General features: G+C 38.7%; 1 protein-coding gene across 2 annotated transcripts in view; it reads right to left on the minus strand.

Annotated features, from left to right (window-relative positions):
- Positions 1-770: 770 nt before the first annotated feature.
- mbd1a (methyl-CpG binding domain protein 1a) overlaps positions 771-19082 on the minus strand; it is a 47781-nt gene continuing 29469 nt past the window's right edge. For both annotated transcript variants that reach the window (XM_079828021.1, XM_079828020.1), the window contains 4 exons: positions 15280-15360; positions 8386-8634; positions 2873-3748; positions 771-1888 (listed from right to left, as the gene is read on the minus strand). In XM_079828021.1, coding sequence (XP_079684147.1) covers positions 3281-3748; positions 8386-8634; positions 15280-15360 — 798 coding nt within the window. In that variant the 3' untranslated portion in view covers positions 771-1888; positions 2873-3280. The remainder of the gene's footprint in view (positions 1889-2872; positions 3749-8385; positions 8635-15279; positions 15361-19082) is intronic.

Below are 19082 nucleotides of genomic sequence, written 5' to 3' on the forward strand. Positions count from 1 at the left end.
CACAACCTTTTTACGGTCTATGATGACAACACGTGACGTTGTGTTCGGAGCTGTTCACGTCCAGAACCAGCGTGAAAAAATGCTGTGTAATTTAATCTAAGTAAAATGTAATTTAAGTACTAAGAAGAAGTAAAAACACAATAGAAGTAACATTTAAGTGTTACGCAAATGCGTTATGATTACACTTTTATTTATTTAGGATGTCATTACATGTGTTTTGTTTATGTTCACATTACTTTTGAAAAATAATGTACATTGGCAAAAGTTAATTAGACTAATATTACGAAATAACTGCTTATTTACTGCTGAAAGCGCTGCCATTTTCTCTGAGGTGACGTGGTCACGTGGTACAACCGTAACGCTTCAGCCTTCCTACGAGCTCTTACGACAACGTGAACAGTTTTTACAAGCTAGAATCTCGCAATTATAGGAAAATCACACTCAGTCTACGGTCAGTTGCGTTACTGTCATTCATTAACCCTCTAGTAAAGTGTTCATATTATAAACGCTTCAAAATATCGCCGGTAGTGGTAGCTCATCCGGGTACTTCCCCCCCATACAATATAAGGGAAATATTCTTTTGTCATATAACCCCCAAATATATAAGTATGTGTGTGTTTACAAAATTAAACGTAAATTTGATTAAGTATTACATCAAAACATTTCATTAATCGCGAGTCATCACTTGAAAAAACATTTTCTCCATACATTTCCCCTTATGAAACCCCCTGCTTTACACTTCAGATGATAAAAAAAATACCAGAGACTATACAATAGAAAAAAAAACTTTATTTTTTACCCACCCTTCATAAAAATCTTACTTTACAGTGTTTCAAAAACTGAACTCTGTGGTTAAACAGACCAAAAGGGCAAGATTTACAATACAGAGATGCTCTCAGAAACACCTCTAGCTTACATCCTCTATTTATAAATAATTTCAGACAATTACGTATTTTACAGCTTATTTTGTACACATCTCCAGGGGTAAATTTCAATTATGCTTCTGATATTTTAATGAAATCATTCAGGAATGGAAAACACAAAACGTTGCACTAAACTAAAAAACAAGGTCTAATTTTATCTGCATTGATTTAACATCTCTCAGGACGATTTAAAATATGCATGAACCGTATAAAGGCCAATCAGTGTAATGAAAGATGGCGCTCACCAGGCCTTCTCCGGTCGGACGTCTACACTGGGCTGGGATTAATACACACAACAGCAGAAATGCACACAGATGCACTGCGTTTTGCCATTAGACGCACTTTATCATGCATAACACAATTCAGTCACAGAAAGCAGGTGTGATTAACAACAGGACAAAAAAAGACCCGAGCGCATCTTTCTTTGCATAAAACGCTCAAAAAATGACGTAAAAACACACCGTGAAAGATAGTATGCTTGCTTTGGGGTACAAATTAAATACAGTGTAAGGTATCAATAACAAGCAGACTAAAGGTTGAGTGATTTTGGTTTAAAAATGTGTTTAAAGAGTTTAGGTTTGAACATACAACCCCAAATGTACCACAACAAAGGCAGTTAATAAAACTCTTTTCATTGTACGACAATAAACACGTTCACCAAACAGCTCAGCCTGAATAAGGGCACCTGGGAAGTTCAAGGTTGAAATTGGTCCATAAAATGATCGAGAGGTAGTTTATATGAGAACTGGAGAGCGACGGAAAGAAGGGATTCAGTGTTTTTTTTCCAATGGAACATTTTTTGCCACGTCACTGACTTCCACGTCTGAAAATAAAGCAAAAAAAGCAGCACCATTTTGGATGTTCATTGGGACGATGACGTGAGGTTGGTACAGAGCCCCGCACATGACATGTATATCATGGCCACGAATGAACAATTTGTTCCTAAGACTTAAAGGAACACGCCACTATTTTTGAAAATAGGCTCATTTTCCAACTCCCCTAGAGTTAAAGGGATAGTTCACCCAAAAATGCAAATTCTGTCATCATTTACTCGCCCTCAAGTTTTTCCAAACCCGTATGAGTTTCTTTGTTCTGCAGAACACAAAAGAAGATATTTAGAAGAATGTTTGTAACAAAACCGATAGAGCAACCATTGACTACCATAGTATTTTTTTCCCTACAATGGTAGTTAATGGTTGCTCATCTGCTTGGTTACAAAACATTCTTCTAAATATCTTCTTTTGTGTTCAACAGAACAAAGAAACTCATACAGGTTTGGAACAACTTGGGGGTGAGTAAATGATGACAGAATTTGCATTTTTGGGTGAACTATCCCTTTAAACAGTTGAGTTTTACCGTTTTTAAATCCATTCAGCCGATCTCCGGGTCTGGCGGTGGCACTTTTAGCATAGCTTAGCATAGATCATTGAATCTGATTAGACCGTTAGCATCTCGCTCAAAAATGACCGAAGAGTTTCGATATTTTTCCTATAAAATAGTCCTAGCGCTCCCTGTGTAAGCAGATTGTCATGTTGACGGAAGTTAGCCTATTTTCAGGTGCTGTGTAATATCATTGCGCCGCTCCACTCATGGGACGGCTCACTCTTGATTATTACGCAGGAATGAGAGTATAGATCCTAGACATATCGGCCTAGAAAATCACAACTTTTCATTTTCTGTCGGTCTCAGTACACGATGTAACTAAAGAAGAGTCAAGTTTTAAATAGGAAAAATATCGAAACTCTTTGGTCATTATTTGAGCGAGATGCTAACGGTCTAATCAGATTCAATGATCTATGCTAAGCTATGCTAAAAGTGCTACCGCCAGACCCGGAGATCGGCTTAATGGATTCAAAAACGGTAAAACTCAACTGTTTAACTCTAGGAGTTGTCGGAAAATGAGGCTATTGTTTTAAAAAAAGTGGCGTGTTCCTTTAATAAGCCATCACGTTTTACTCCATTCCCTAGTTTTAAAGTAAATCGTGTGCATTCGTTCCCCAATTTTCAAAATAATAGCCGCATTGTAATAATCAGTTCATTGTTTTAGTTAAATCAAAACGAGGAATTAGTTCAACATGGCCACAATTAACTAAAACAAGGGAATTCATGAATAAATCATGGGAATGAATTCTTTTTTCACAGCCGCGATTGAACTAAAATGAGTGAATGAATTCATAAAATTCACATAAATGTTCCCAATTAATTCTTAATAATATATATAATCCGCATGTCATGTGTGGCGCTCCGTAGTTTAAAAAAAAGCTCTGACTGCACTATAAGCTTACAAACTGGTGGAAGATTTTTCCGAACGACTTGTGGTTGTTCGAAAACTACAGTAAATTCTCGTGGAAGATAAATCACCCCTCCACAGGCTGCGTGCATTTCACACAATGTTCTTCATCCTTGGAAATGAGCAAATCGCACAGAGCCGCTCGAACGCACATCCTGGGCTCCCAGGGCGAGCCCATGTCGAGGCTCTGGTAGCCCTGACACACGCCCAGCCCTTCCAGGTCAAGCAAGAGCGCCACCACTTCATCGACCGTCTCCAGGCAGGTGGGGTGGCGCGAGTAGACGGCGTGCATGAGCAGGAGAGGCTGGTTCTGAACGCTGACCTGGTAGAAGAAGCCCTTCTCGATCTGGAGGATGGTGTCGGCCATTGTGGAGAGCTTGGAGCACTGCAGGAGCTGGAGGACGGGGCCTTTGGCCATGACGCACACCCAGTGAGCGGGCAGCACAATCTGGCCAAGGGAAGTGAACAGCTCCATCAGGCCTTGATCTCGGTCGCAGTCGCTCTCGGCTCCCGCCAGACTGAAGATCTGAGTGATCTACAAAAGCAGATGTGACATTGACATGGTTGTTAGTAGGGGTTGAACGACTTCCCATTTTTTCAAGTCGACATTTATGTGATGAAAGTCGAGTCGACTAGTCGCTGATGACTAGGGGTGTAACGGATCGCAGTTGATCCGTACGGATCACGACCCACGGATTTATTGAGCTTTTTTTTTTAAACTTGTGGATTAATCTTAATTGTTTAGCGATCGCAGACTAAAGGCCTGTACACACTGGGACGAATATCGCACGCGCTTATCGCCAGCGTTTTTTTCGTGACGTTTTTCGGCGCGTCTTGAGTGTTCACACCCAAGCGATTTCCACTGGCGATGCGCCGAGTGAACGTGCACATTCAGTAGATGCGCTCCCGGTACACAAGGTGGTGCTGCGGCACTTACGCTTCTGACACTCGCTTGTCACACAGAAGAAGAGGAGAGACAGTATTTACGTGCTTGCCAAAACCACAGATATATTATGTCTATGGCAAAACCATTCATACACTTTTTGCTAACTGGCAAGCAGCATTAGCAGCCCATCTTCTTCTTTGTCTACTTACTACTTCTTCGTCGTATCAATGTGTGCTCGGCAAGACCGATTTTGTGCTTGAGCGCCACCAAGTCGTGTTTTACTGTCACTTCAGCAGCTCCAGGCACGTGAACAAAAGCACTGATCTCATTGGTCGGCCAGTTTTTAACGCGCCGCGTCAAAATAAAAAAACGAACCCGAGGCGTTTTTTTTAAAATGACGCTTTTACGCCTGGCGTTTTACGCGTCGGTGTGAACACTCACATTGGCGCCCATTGTTTAGTCACGAGGCGTTAAACGTCGGCGATAAACGCGCGCGAAAATCGTCCCGGTGTGAACAGGCCTTAAAAGACAGTTTTTCTGCCGATATTGCTCAAGTGATCTCGTTCCTTTAAACTCGATGCGAGTTTCAGAGAAACACATGTGTTCACGTGAACAGGGCGTGTTAATCATTCAACAGTGGCTAGCGGAGAAGTAGAAGAACTTGAAAAGCCTCCCGCATCATTCAAATCGCGTGTTTGGGAGCATTTTGGCTTCCCCGTAAAATATAATGATGACGGAAGAAGGGTGTGGACAAAACTGTAACAGTATGTAGGCACTGTGGCACGAGAAAGCCGTATGAAAGTGGCGCATACATCGAGCATGGCACCTGTGACGCCCGTTTCACACACTCCGTTTGTAGTGCGTATTTTTTCCGTACCCTTTTTAACGGATACAGCTTTCACTGCACGCAGCTTCGGTCCGTCAGTGAGTTCCAGGAGCGTGTGACCATACAGATGTGAATACAGAGTCTATTCAGGGTTCCCACGCTTTTTCAGCAACCATTTTCCAGTACTTTTCCAGGACATTTTCAATTTTACTACGGCGGGAATAAAAGACAAGGATCATGCCAAATATTGCTTTCTAAGTCTTTAAAAGCCGTCCAGTTTATTGCCATTACTTAACAATCCAGCATTTTTCAATATGAGCTCTTAATCATACATTATGACTATGGAAGCTTGTTTACACCACAGAATAGAAAGAAAAGGTAATTGTGACTTTTTATCTCGCTATTCTGACTTTCTCGCAATTGCGAGTTTACATATTTGTGATATAAACGCGAAAATTGTCGCAATTTTTTTTCCCTCAGAATTTGACTTTATGACTTCAAATGGCAGTTTAGATCTCACAATTCTGAGAAAAGAAGTCAGAAGTGCAAGATATAAACTCGCAACTGCGCAAAAAAGTCAGAAAAGGTCAAAATTGCGAGTTTATATCACGCAATTCTGACTATATCTTGCAATTCTGACTTCATAACACACAAATGTGACTTTATATCAAAATGATGTGATTAGGGAGCAGCTTACGAGTTAACATTCACTGAGCAGTTATAGCATTAGCATTAGCATTAGCTAACGGCTGCAAGTGGCAACACAAGACTAAACGTCATTATTCAAAATACTACTCAGCATTCCTGAACATGTGCTTTCTGCAACTAGCGCTAATTGTTTGGGCCAGCGATAAACTCTTTATACTCGGCTAAAGAAATAACTTTTTTTTAAAGAATTTTCCCAGACAACAACAAGATTTTCTAGGACATTTAACATTTTCTAAAATTTTCCATGTGTTTTCCAGGACGAGTGGGAACCCTGTCTATTGTTTGATGTGCTGGCGCTGAATTAAAGTGACAGCGCATCCGCATTAAAACAAACATGTATCGATGCGGAAATCTAGTAATTCCACCACAGTTGCATATAATGTAACATCTACTCGGTTTTAAAGTCAACACATGGCTTTTTGTCTCGAGTAAAGCAAGGAAAACGGCCTTTAAGTAAACAAGGAGAAATAATGGAGAGCACCTGTCCTTTCTTGGAGGCGGAAAAACAAAGTTCTTTATGACCTGCAGGATTTCTTGTAAAAAGATTTAAAAACGAAAGAAAAGCGTAAGTTTTAATTTAAAATGTTTGTTATTTTAACATAGTCTATTGTCTGTTTTGCAATTTGCATGTATATAGGTTATGTTAACACCAAAAGTTTTCATGTAATAAATGGAAAGCAAATAAAAATAGTCTCCTTCCCCTTTTATTCTGATCCGATCCGTGACTCATGATCCGTAGTGCGATCCGAACCGTGAGTTTTGTGATCCGTTGCACCGCTACTGATGACCGTCATTAATAAACAAATAACCCTGAACCTTGAGCTGAGACACGAACACGAGTTTTCTTGTGCACAGGACAGCTATGGCATACGACACAGTGCTGTCCATAAGATTATTGCTCCTACTACAACAGCTTTTGTATCAGTTCTTTTGTCTTTGGGTCGTTATATTTCTCACAGATTTCTGCTCGTTCTGAATCAGATACAGATAAAGTAGCACAATAAAGTGAAATCTCTGACTGCGCTGAAGGTTTCATGCTGAATAATTCAAATTCTAAATAAAACGCCTGTAGACGAGTCTTATGTGAAGGACTCTGGATGTTTTTGCCGGATGGAGGTGACGTTTCCGCTTCGGTTCTATGACGCATGAAATTAATGCTTATACAATGTTCAGGATAATGCCGAAAGAGCATTATGCAAAGAAAGGGGGTTCATTTAAACTATAATCTTACACAGCCAGATCTATATAGTCTATAGCAGGGGTCGCCAACTAGCGGACTCCGGTCCGAATCCGTCTTTGCATTGACTTAAATCACTTGCGCGAAACGCTTCATTCGCGTCCGGTGTGAACGCACCATCAGAGCAGAAAGTGGCGCGCAAAAACAATGGCATTTTCGAAAATTAGGAAAGTTGACGCTGAAAACCGAGTTTTACGTGATGAATGGGTGGGGGAAAAAAAAAAATCCCATTTCCGGTTCGAGGCCTGTGTGTCTCATTTGCTCTGATTCTGTTGCGGTTGTCAAAAGTGGAATCATTAAATAAAATGTTTCTTGTACTTTTTAGTTTTTACAACACTGGTTTGTTTCTGAATGATATTGCTAATGATATTTTACCAGTGCAATTTGAAGCACAGAAGAGAGCAGTGTTCAATATTAGATACATTTAGTGAAGTAGAGACTATACATGTGAATGAACATAAAATGTGTTATGAGATTTCAGATTTTCTGATGGCCAGGTCCGTTCATTGATTGTTATTATTTATCTCAGTTCAGCAGGAAAAAGCACTTTATTTGCTAGTGATGTTGAACTGAATGTATTTTCAGTGCAGATTTAGAGATGAAGGCATTTTTAGTTCATCATATTTCTGTCAGACATGGTTACTGGTTGAATTGAGATATTTTGTACCAAAGCAACTTAAAGGACATAACAAAACAACAAATAAATTAGATAAATTTTGTGAAGGATTGCCTATGTTTGTAATTTCTTTAGTCTGGCAATAAACATAAATGATTGTTTTCAGGTATATAATTGTCCGGACCTCGGCCGGTGAGGAGGGTTCATTTACTGGACCTCAAGCAATTTTAGTTGAAGACCCCTGCTCTATAGTCTCAAATATACTTTATAATCAAACGGTCATAACGGAGTAATTTTAACGACCTCATCTGTCAAAACTCGGTCAAATCCTTACACTTGCCATTTTTCCTGCTTCTAACACATCAACTTTGAGGACAAAATGTTCACTTGCTGCCTAATATATCCCACCCACTAACAGGTGATGAAGAGATCATCAGTGTTATTCACTTCACCTGTCATAATGTTATGCCTAATCGGTGTATACACACATTTTTAAATAACACTTTTATTTAATTATTATTTATTTTTTATTCCGCAAGAATGCATTCAATTGATCAAAAGTAAGACATTAATAATAATAACTATTCATCAAAGAATCATAGAAAATAATGCATCATGGTTTCCTTAAAAATTTGAAGCAGCACAACTGGTTCATACATTGATAATGTAAATCAGCATTAAAAGGATTTCCGAAGGATCATGTGACACTGAAGACTGGAGTAATGATCACAGGAATAAATTACATTTTAAAATGTATTCAAATTGAAACCTATTTTAAATTGTCATAATAACAATATTGTGTTTATGCTATTTAGGATGAAATAAACGCAGTGTTGGTGCACGTAAGAGCCTTCTTTCTAACACATAAATCTTAAAGACAGCGGTCCAGGGAGACTCACCACCGGCGTGGCCTCCAGTTGAGCTTCTGACACATGTTGTTCTGTGCTCTGTGGTTCTTCTGTGAAATGTGATGGTGGTGACCCCACTCTCACCATCTCAATCTGAAGAAAACCGTTCTGAGTCCCATCATCCCCCATTGGCAAAGAGCCGATGACCTCACCCAGCGGCGCCGGATTGTTGTTACTCAGAGGCACTGATCCAAGCATATGAGACGCCACCGGCATTCCCGACATGTTGTAGTATAATCCCTGTCAAACATGCAGACAAAACAAACAGTGGCCATCAACATTTGCAACATCTAGAATTGGATGTTGCAAATTGAAGAACCCAAAAAAAAAAACATGTTTAATATAGGGCTGTCAAAAGATTAATCGCGATTAATCGCATTCAAAATAAAAGTTTGTGTTTACATAATATATGTGTGTGTACTCTGTTAATTATTATTTATATATAAATACACACACAAGCATGTAAATATTTAAGAAAAAATTTTTTTTTATATATATAAAACATTTATATTTATATATATTATGGATTATATAAATGTATACACAGTATATACATGCAAATATTTCTTAAAGGTCCCATGGCATGAAATTTTCATTTTATGAGGTTTTTCAACATTAATATGAGTTCCCCTAGCCTGAATATTGTCCCCAAGTGGATAGAAATGTTGATCGGTGTAAACCCGAGTTCTGGCTGTCTTTCTCTGCCTTTGAGAAAATGACAGGCCAGACGAGCCAATCCTGAAGCCTCCTGGTTTGACGTCCAAGCAGGAACGGTTTCCTCCCTTTCCTCCGCCCAGAGAATCTGCCACGCCCATGCAAACGCTCGCGAGATCATGGCTTGTGAACGAGTGAACGCTGGCAGTTTCTCAGTGTTTGGATGTACAAATGAAAACAGAAGTCTTTTTTCAGTTACTTCTGATCTGTGATCAGTGATTTCTGATGTGTAGCTAATTATTTATTATTCGTGCACACGCTGCGGCTTCTCTCTCTCCCGACAGAACAGTGTTTTCGTGTTTTCTATCTTGTGAGTCAGTGTTTTTGTACGTCTTCGTCGCGTCTATCTGTTCTAAAATGTGCATACAGTCGTTTCTGCTCAACATCGGCAGACTCACATCTCTTTAGAGATAAACCTCACACACGCCGAAGCTCGGGCTGCACTGACCGGTCGGCCTTCAACATCCCCGACCCCCAGTACTGCATCTGGCCCACAGCGGAGGCGCCAAACGCGGCGCGAGATTAAGCAGAAGGGGGGTAAGCGTGAGCATATTCAGGCTAGCCAGCCTAGCCCCACAATAAACTGGATTACATTCGATTACAGCTGTTGTCTTTGTTTGCGCTGTGTACTCAATACGCGTCACTGACGCTTTTCATATGATAGGAACATATCTAGAAATAATGGTATTATCAACACTTACTCATAACTCGTTCATCTCGACAGCTGTAATGGTACATTGCATGTGTTACAAAGTTGGTAATAATGATGAAGACGGACTCGGTGTGACTGGGACTCGTGTTTATTCAGAACTCTCAGATACAAACACAATAAACTTGCGCTGACTGACAGCGCTCTCATAACTCAGTAGTTACTATAAATAACTTTGTTAGCAATCGCTGAGCTCAGTCTCTGGTACATTAGTGATGTCCGGTTCGCGAACGATCTTTCTTTTGAACCGGTTCTTTTTAGTGAACCGAATCAGTTCACGAAATCGGACTGAATCGTTCGAAACGGTTCGCGTCTCCAGTCAGCGCTGATCCATAATTTACTAAAGTTACTAACTTTCTGACATGAGTGACAGTCCCTCCGACTAGAAATAGACTAATAACCTGAAGTATATGCTGTAACTAAAACAGTTCACTGAACTGAGACTGACAGAACCGATGTGAAGTGAACACAGGTCCATCCGTCTCTCTGGCAGCTGCTCGTGCCTCGTTAAACCACGCCCCCTCCGCTCATATCAAATGCAAAGATGTCAGCCAATCACAACAGTGGGCGTTTTTACTGAAGTCTCACAGCAGACACGCCTCTTGAAGCAGGGCATTCAGCCACAGGGCAAACAGCAGTATAGAAAAAATGCCTTTTATTTCTAAATTATGACATTTTATGATGTAAAAATCATACTAACAATACAAGTACACCTCAGGAAACATTATAAAATAATAGAAAAATGCCATGCCATGGGACCTTTAAATATATACATGAATGTGTGTGTATTTATATATAAATAATAATTAACAGTAGGGCTGGGCCGGTTACCGCATTACCGCGGTCACGTGACGCCTACCGCGGGTCTGAGATTGTCACCGCCATCACCGCAAAAAAAAAAAAAAAAAACATTGGCCTGCACATGTGTGCACGTTGTGTCTAATTCCATGGATTCATTGATTCTAATGACATGGATTGTGTCTAATGACGTGTGTCTTATATGGATTCAAGGTTTTCTAAACAAAACTTAATCAAAAGATGGAGCAAATCCGACCTTTCGCGAGTTGGGGAGCGCAATGTTCCATTATAACATTCTATTTGTACCTGTGTAATGTCTTTTAGCCTATAATTTGCATTTCATTTTACTAAAGCATAAAATACAGGCGCATAAGCAGGACGTGCACGTTTTAATTGCACGTGCTTAACACAATTCTCTCACATGGTTGCGCAGCCGACAATAGCGGGTAGGGAGATAGAAGTCATGAAAGCAGAAGAAGAACGCATGGGTTTGCGTCGACCGCTGGTGACCGATTTCTCCCATAGCTGGCGAAAAAAAAACAAAAAACACGGCTTCAGAAAGAACAAACTGAGCTGGACCTGCCTTAGTACTGGTAAGTTTTAACTCTCTTCCAACTCTGTTTGGGAAAGATTGACTACAAATAAGCTGTGCCTGCGAAATTTCATTCAATATAATCAATAAATAATCTATTGTAGGCAATTAAATATAAGTTGGCTATGTGATTCTGAAATTCCAATTTCATTAAAAGGCTATCGAAAAAGATATCCGTCTGGCAGGCTTACAATCACAGTAGTGTGCGACACTTTGTTAAATTAAATAGCCTTCGTTAAATATTTGAACCACTGAGACAAAAGCGCACACGAGATATATAAATTAATATGAATATGTAAACATATATAATATAAATATATATAATAAGTAATATACAATCACAGTAGGCTAGTGTGAGCAGTGACACTTTGTTAAATTAAATAGCCTTCGTTAAATAGCACCACTGAGACAAAAGCGCACACGAGAGGCATATAGCCTATATATAAATTAATATAAATATGTAAAATATGCCTAATATAATAATATAATATGTAAAAATGATTTATGTAATATAAATAACAAATATAAATAATTATATATTTATATATAGCCTATATAATTATTTATGTAATATAAATAACATTATATAAATAAACATTATATATATATATATATATATATATATATATATATATATATATATGTATGTATGTATGTATGTATGTATGTATGTATGTATGTATGTATGTATGTATGTATGTATGTATGTACAATCATTAGCCTAAAAAGTATTCGTTAAATAGCCTTGAACCACTGAGACAAAAGCGCACACCACACGAGATACGTAAAATAATATATGTAAATGTTATAAAATATAAAAAATAAATATAAATAATAAAAGTAGCATAATATACAATCAAGGTAGTGTGAGCAGCGAGTGACTACACTTTGTTAAATTAAATAGTAGGGATGAAACGATTACCGGTTTCACGATAAACCACGATAAAATTTAGTGACGGTTAGTAATATTGTATAAAATTTTATTATCATTAAAACCGCGTGTGATTATCACGGTTGTGAAAACTCGTGGTAAATCTTGTCCAGTCAGCGTCAGTCTGGCGCACCGCTGTTTTCTGAATGAGGAGAAATGGCAGAAAGCAGTGACAGCACTCGGGGGATTGTTCTGCCTTCTAAAAGGACCAAATCTGAGGCGTGGTCATATTTTGGCTTTTACAAAAGTCCTGAGGGAAACTTAATCGCAGATGGTCATCCTGTCTGCAAACATGCCAGAAGAAAGTCGCTTTAATAGGGGAAACACTTCAAAACTACGAACGCAAGGCAAGTGGACTTTGACCTCAATACCAAAACTACATCTGGCAAATAATAACGTGAAGCGAACGAACAAATTCAGACAAGACTAGGGTGACATTTAAGGGATAATAATCAGGGCTTGACATTAACAACCGCCATTTGCGAGTGTAACGTTATTTCGGCTGCACACTAGCCACTCTGGCTGTTGAACTTATAATGGTCTTCTCAAAAGCCATCTGTTATAATCGCGTTGCGCATTATAAGCACTTACACGTGCTTCTATTGAGTTTATGAATGCAATATCTCATAATCAAAGGCGTTCAGATTAGCGGAGTTTTGTTCAGAGCGCGCGCCGCTCTCACACGCTGAAATCTGCCCTCAAAGCAGAGATAAACGTGTGCTGTACGCAGGAGATTCTCTCATCATACAGAGGTTGACTGTTTTTGTTCTATTTCAGCAGCGAAAATGGTTTAAAAAAAACACAGCAGAGCCACAGCGCATCTGAAATGACTGGCATAACGAATTTAGGGACCGTCTGTAAAGTTACACACAACATTGGTAACGTTATACACATTTCAAACTTCAATAGCATTTGAAGAGAATGACAGTCATAAAAAGACTGTAATGTGTTCATCTAGGTGTCAGGTATGATACACACCTTTTGATATTTAATAAAATAAACTGTCAAATCATATGGAAATATGGATATGCATTATTTCACTAGGATACTGTTTGGGCTCTAACACAAAATATGCTAGATTTAAATGTGTCTGATAGAACACTGATGAGAATATTGCTTGGGAATATATTTACAGTGATAATATTAGAGATTATATTTACGACAAATTATTATTATTTATGTGTTATGCGTTGCTATTGATGACGCCCATTAAGGAAGGAAATCCCACAGAATCTAGCTTAAAAAAGTGCTTAGAGCTGCTTTAGTTATTTGTTGTTTGTTGAATTTCAAATATAAAACTTGTTGAAATGTTTTAAGTGAGTGCATCTGTTCTTTTTGAACACTTTCATTTCGTTTGAACAAAACCGTGATAATATTGATAACCGTGATAATTTGGGTCACTATAATCATGATGTTAAATTTCCATACCGTTTCATCCCTATTAAATAGCCTTGAGCCTTCGTTAGTCTTCATTAACCACTGAGACAAAAGCGCACACAAGATGTAAATTGTAAATGTAAATTAATAGCCTGAATATTTAAAAATATGTAATATAAAAATATAAATACTATAAATATAAATAATATATTATATTATATGGGTGGGTGTGCGCGAAAGTCATTATAGTTTAAGTGATTGTTTGATGACGACGACTGTAATCTGAAATTAAAAATATTGGAAATAAATAAACAAATAAATATATATTACTGATCAATACCGATAAATAAAAATGTGTTTGTTTGTCTTTGTTTATGCTGTTCCATCTTCAGATCTGTCAGTCGGGATCTGATCTGCTCTCTCAGCAAAATATGAAGGCTGGGATGTAAACCATGGTCTAGTCTAGATTTCGTTTTGCCAGCACTTTTTTTTTCAGATATCATTCCATTTCTGTTCTAATTGTTCCAGTTCTAAACGTGAAAAAATAAATGTAAAATACACATGTTCCTTATTATGTTCAATTGCCTGCGCTGGTGTGTGTGTGTGTGCGGCTGTGCGCGAAAGTCGAGCGGGAGCCCTTTAAAGCGGTTTACCGCTGAACCGCGGGAATTTCTTGCTTTTCAACCGCGGTAAGAAAAAATCCATACCGTCCCAGCCCTAATTAACAGAGTACACACACATATATTATGTAAACACAAACTTTTATTTTGGATGCGATTAATCGTGATTAATCTTTTGACAGCCCTAGTTTAATTGGTCAAAGTCCTAGTGATCGACCCATAAATCTGAAGCAAGATTCACCAATCAGAGAAATCAGTGTTATATTAGAAGTGGGAATCACTACAAACAGGGTTGTGCTAAGTTGGCAAAAGACACCAAGCTGATGTGCTACCTATCTACCTAATGTTAATTATGGGATGTTTAGCCACTACAGCATAAAAAGACATTAGGATTTTTTTTTTTTACATTAATGTTATATAAAGTAATTTATAAAAATACAATAAAATTAATTGTAGTCATTTTTATATTTTTTATAAAACATAATAAAAGTCCCGCTGCTCGCGAGGCGTGTGTTGCGTTCATCTTATTAATTATTAATCTTATTAACTTACAGTCGCCTCTGGCTTGCCGTGCTCAGTTAGGGACACTACATTTTTCAACTAAATATCCAAATAAATCTAATTATTAAACTAAATTAACCATACAAACTACATTTCTGATCTAAAGCCCACATTGTCACTGTATGATAATTGAAATGAACTGATGACACAACCGTTTTCTCCAGAACGGCTGAATAAAATTCTGTTGCATTATTTTCCTGTTTAACACTGTGAAGCTGCTTTGACACAATCTGCATTGTTAAAAGCACTATATAAATATAGTTGACTTGACTATTAACAATCGCTCCAGCGGTTCCTCAGCTCCACAACACTCGTCCTGCTCTGCTTCACTACAGTAACGTTAATAATCACATCCATCAACATGATTTCTGCCCGAGTCCTGTCCCGATTCTTTCCCACCGGCTGTGAGCTGAAGACCACATGACCCAAGATTCTGCGCTCAAACGTGCCGTCATCAAACTACGGCTTTGTTTTGAATAGCGGACGGAAAAGTTACATAGTGCACCTTTAAGGCTAATTAAGAAACTAATTCCAGAATCAAGGATCAAAGTCAAATAAATGAGGATAATGTAGAAAGTCTCACCTGAGCCCCGAGTCCAGAGGCGTTTGAGTACATCACATTAGACGCCACCATTGACCTCTCATTGCCCAAAATATCAGGATCCTATGAAAACAGGCAATGAGATAATCTAACATTAAATACGATAATGAACACATTTAATAATCTAATAAACATTAGAATTAATATTTCAAATAATTAAAATTTCTTTGATTAAATTACATTGTTGATGGCGATCTTCTGCTGAAATTATCATAATTACTGACAACTTTCTGACTCCATTAACGTTGAAAATATGTTCTGAAATTAATGACAGCTCTGATGTCTCTAACTTGACCGTTGTGATGACATTTTATTATTTGTTATGGTGTTTTATTATAGCCACTGTATTAAGTGTTTTACACAAGCATTGAGTTGTGAAAGAATGTAGTTATGAAGAACTTAGCTGTCATCAACAACAAATTTGCACATGGATCCATTTCACAATAATTGGAGTTGAATTTTGAGTTTAAAATGAGTCCAAAAACATAAACGGTTTAAGAGTTGTCATCAGGGCTTGACATTAACTTTTTTGCTCACCAGCCACAGTGGCTAGTGGTTTTCCAAAAAACTAGCCACTCTGAATCTTCACTGGCCAAAATGTTGTTGTTGGGAAATTTGTTTTTGTCTATATGTAAATGAGCACTGTACACACTCAAATCAAGTCTACATTAAAATTGTTTACCATGACAGGTCATCAAATAGGCCTATTTAGCTCTGATAAGGTTATGTGTAAAGCTCTAATCTAGACAGAGAAACACTAACAGTTGCTAACAGTTTTTGTATTATTATCTCTGTAAATATATTCTCGAGCAAAATTCTCAACAGTGTTAATTCAGCTATGAAGCATTAAAATCTAGCCAATACAGTATCCTAGTGAAATCCATATCCATATTTTCATATGATTAGACGGTTTATTTGATTAAATATCTTAAATCTAAAAAGGTGTGCATCATCCCTGACACCCAGATGAACACTTTAAAGTCAGACTAAGGGCGTTTTCACACCTGAGAGTCTGCACCAACGTCCGAACCATGTTCATGTTTTGATACATTTGATACATTCGGTTAGTTTTGGTTTGGTTTCACATTGCAATTATGCGAGCGCACTAAAGAACTTTACATGACACACTTGCGTCCACCGTCTGACGTCAGCGTCTTTGACAAGAGTGAATGAACGGACGCATATCGTTGCCACTATTGAACAGTCGCATTGCTGGACTATTTTCTTTTCGTTACGTTTAAAAGCGGACATTTCAAGCTTTATATACACATATTTCTCATGTTTGTGAGGCAGTAGCTGCTGAGTTTCGGTTTATTTGAGACGCGCTCCAGTTCATGTGTAAAGCATGTGATCGCTCCCGCGATTATTGTCTGCTATAGACTATTTGCTTCTTATTTATTAAATCCAGGCAATTATCTGATTAAACATTGATTAAAATTAAGATACAATTTATACGAAACAAAATTCAAATTAAAGAAATTTCAATTTCAAAATTTCTTTCAAAATCATTTCTGACTTTCTATCATATTGCGCATCTTTTCACTTTTAATAATCAATGTAGCCTAGATGAAGTTTAAAAATAACATTATAATATTTAAACATAAACAGGAACTTCCTGTAAATGGTCTGAAAGTACGAACCATACAGAAAATGCTTTCACACTAGAAACGAACCGAACCTTTGTTCAGTTTGATCCGGACCGAGACGACCTCTTTTTGTCGGACCAAATTTCGTCTGTTTGGTCCAGCCCGTGGTCAGGGGAGGTTTCACACCTGTAATTTTGATTCGGACCAAACTGAAAAGTCAGAAAATCCGGACCAAACAAGGTAGGCGTGAAAGGGCCCTAAATCATTATCTTCAAATGCTATTGAAGTTAGAAATAGGGATGGGTCGCGATTTTCGAATATTCGATTAGTTATTTAATTATAGAATATCGAATAGTATGTGCGATTATCGTCCCAAAAAAATCCCCATGTTGTCGGTGCTGATGTGGTGCTGGCGTTCATGTAACCAGAGGCGCTCTCAATAACGCTCCTAAAAGCTGCCAGTCAGCTCTCAGGGTGTTTTATACTGGACACGTTTGCTGCGGTCCGAGTCTGATTCTTCCCTCCGCCTCCGCAGTGTTGGTCTGGTTTCACACTCAACTTGAACCCTGGTGCGTTTGCGTTCATCTTACGTCATCACAAACGTGCACGGGCGTGATAGAAAACAGAATGCGGGTCAATATATTGGGCTTTTTTCAATTAATTTGGTACTATTATGTGCAGCTGAGTAAACGACACTTTTCGCTTGAAGGCGGCTTTGCTGCTTGCAAACAGACTCTTGAGGAGACGGTGAATTGCCATTCGTTTGCTGCCCTGATTGCACTCTATGCGCGAATACACTGCAGGCTCGCTCTCGCGATCGTATCTCAGCTAAATCATCAACACTATCATCTCTTACGTGTATGTTATTGAACTAATGACATTGTAATCGGCTAAAACGCATGCGCTGGTTACTTTCTTCCAGAACAAGTGCGCACCCGAGGGTTGTTTGCACATTCACGTGAATCACGGCTCAGCTCCGAGAGCAACCGAACCTCCGGTTGTGTGTTCTCGGGTTCGGTACCTCAGTGCACACCAAGCTCTGTAGGTAAGCTTTCACATTAGCAATTTTTCATGCTAACCGTGCCCCATTCCGAACTAAAATGCCAGAGTAAAAATGCCCTGAGACAACAGAAGAATAACACATCGTCTCACGCTGTTTATGTGTGTAGCCTATACATGCGTACATGCGTGCATGCGGGGGAGGAGTTGCGATTTTCGAATAAAAATCGAATAATTCCCAGCGATCTTCGAATATCATTTTTGCTTGAAATGCCCATCCCTAGTTAGAAACCAATATCGTATGTAACTTTAGAGAGGGTCCCTAAATTTGCGAATATCAAACATCAAACCAACTTTATGCCAGTCACATCAGATGCGCTGTGGTTCTGCAGTGTTTGTTGGAACCTATTTTCGCTGCTGAAATAGAACAAAAACAGTCGACCACTGTGTGATGAATGAATCTCCTGCGTACATCGCACGTTCATCTCTGCTTTGAGTGCAGATTTCAGTGAGTGAGAGCCGCTCTGAACGCCTCTGATTATAAGACATTGCACTCATAAACTCAATAGAAACACGTGTGATTGGTTATAATGCGCGTCACGATTATAACAGATGGCTTTTGAGAAGACTATAATAAATTCAACCACCAAAGTGGCTAGTGGGAGTGACTGTTACACGCCACAGTCAAAATACACCCGCAAATGGGGAGTGTTAAAGGGTTAGTTATTAGCTTCATGATGCTGTGTTTTGAAATCGGTCATCACTATACAAGTCGTTGTTTTTTTTGTTTTTTGCGCACAAATCTATTCTTGTCGCTTCAGAAAGTTATTGTAGAACCACTGTAGTGAGATGGACTTTGTAACGACGTCTTTAGTGCCTTTTATGGGTCTTGAGAGTGTAAAGTGCCATTGTGTCAATGGAGGCCTTTCTGAGCCATCGGATTTCAACTAAAATATCTTCATTTGTGTCTGAAAATGAACAGAGGTCTGACGGGTGTCGAACGACATGAGGGGAAGTCATTAATGACTAGAACGAACCCTTTAATGTCAAGCCCTAGTTGTCATCATGTATAGCCCCGTTTCCACCAAAATTACCCAGAACAATTTGTACCTGGAACTTTTTTTTACCGGGAACTTCAATTTAGACCCTGCGGTCGAAACACACCGAATACCAGCCCAAAGTTCCTAGTTCCTGGGGAAA

This window comes from Gobio gobio, assembly GCF_949357685.1.
Source record: "Gobio gobio genome assembly, chromosome: 10".
Lineage (NCBI taxonomy): Eukaryota > Metazoa > Chordata > Actinopteri > Cypriniformes > Gobionidae > Gobio > Gobio gobio.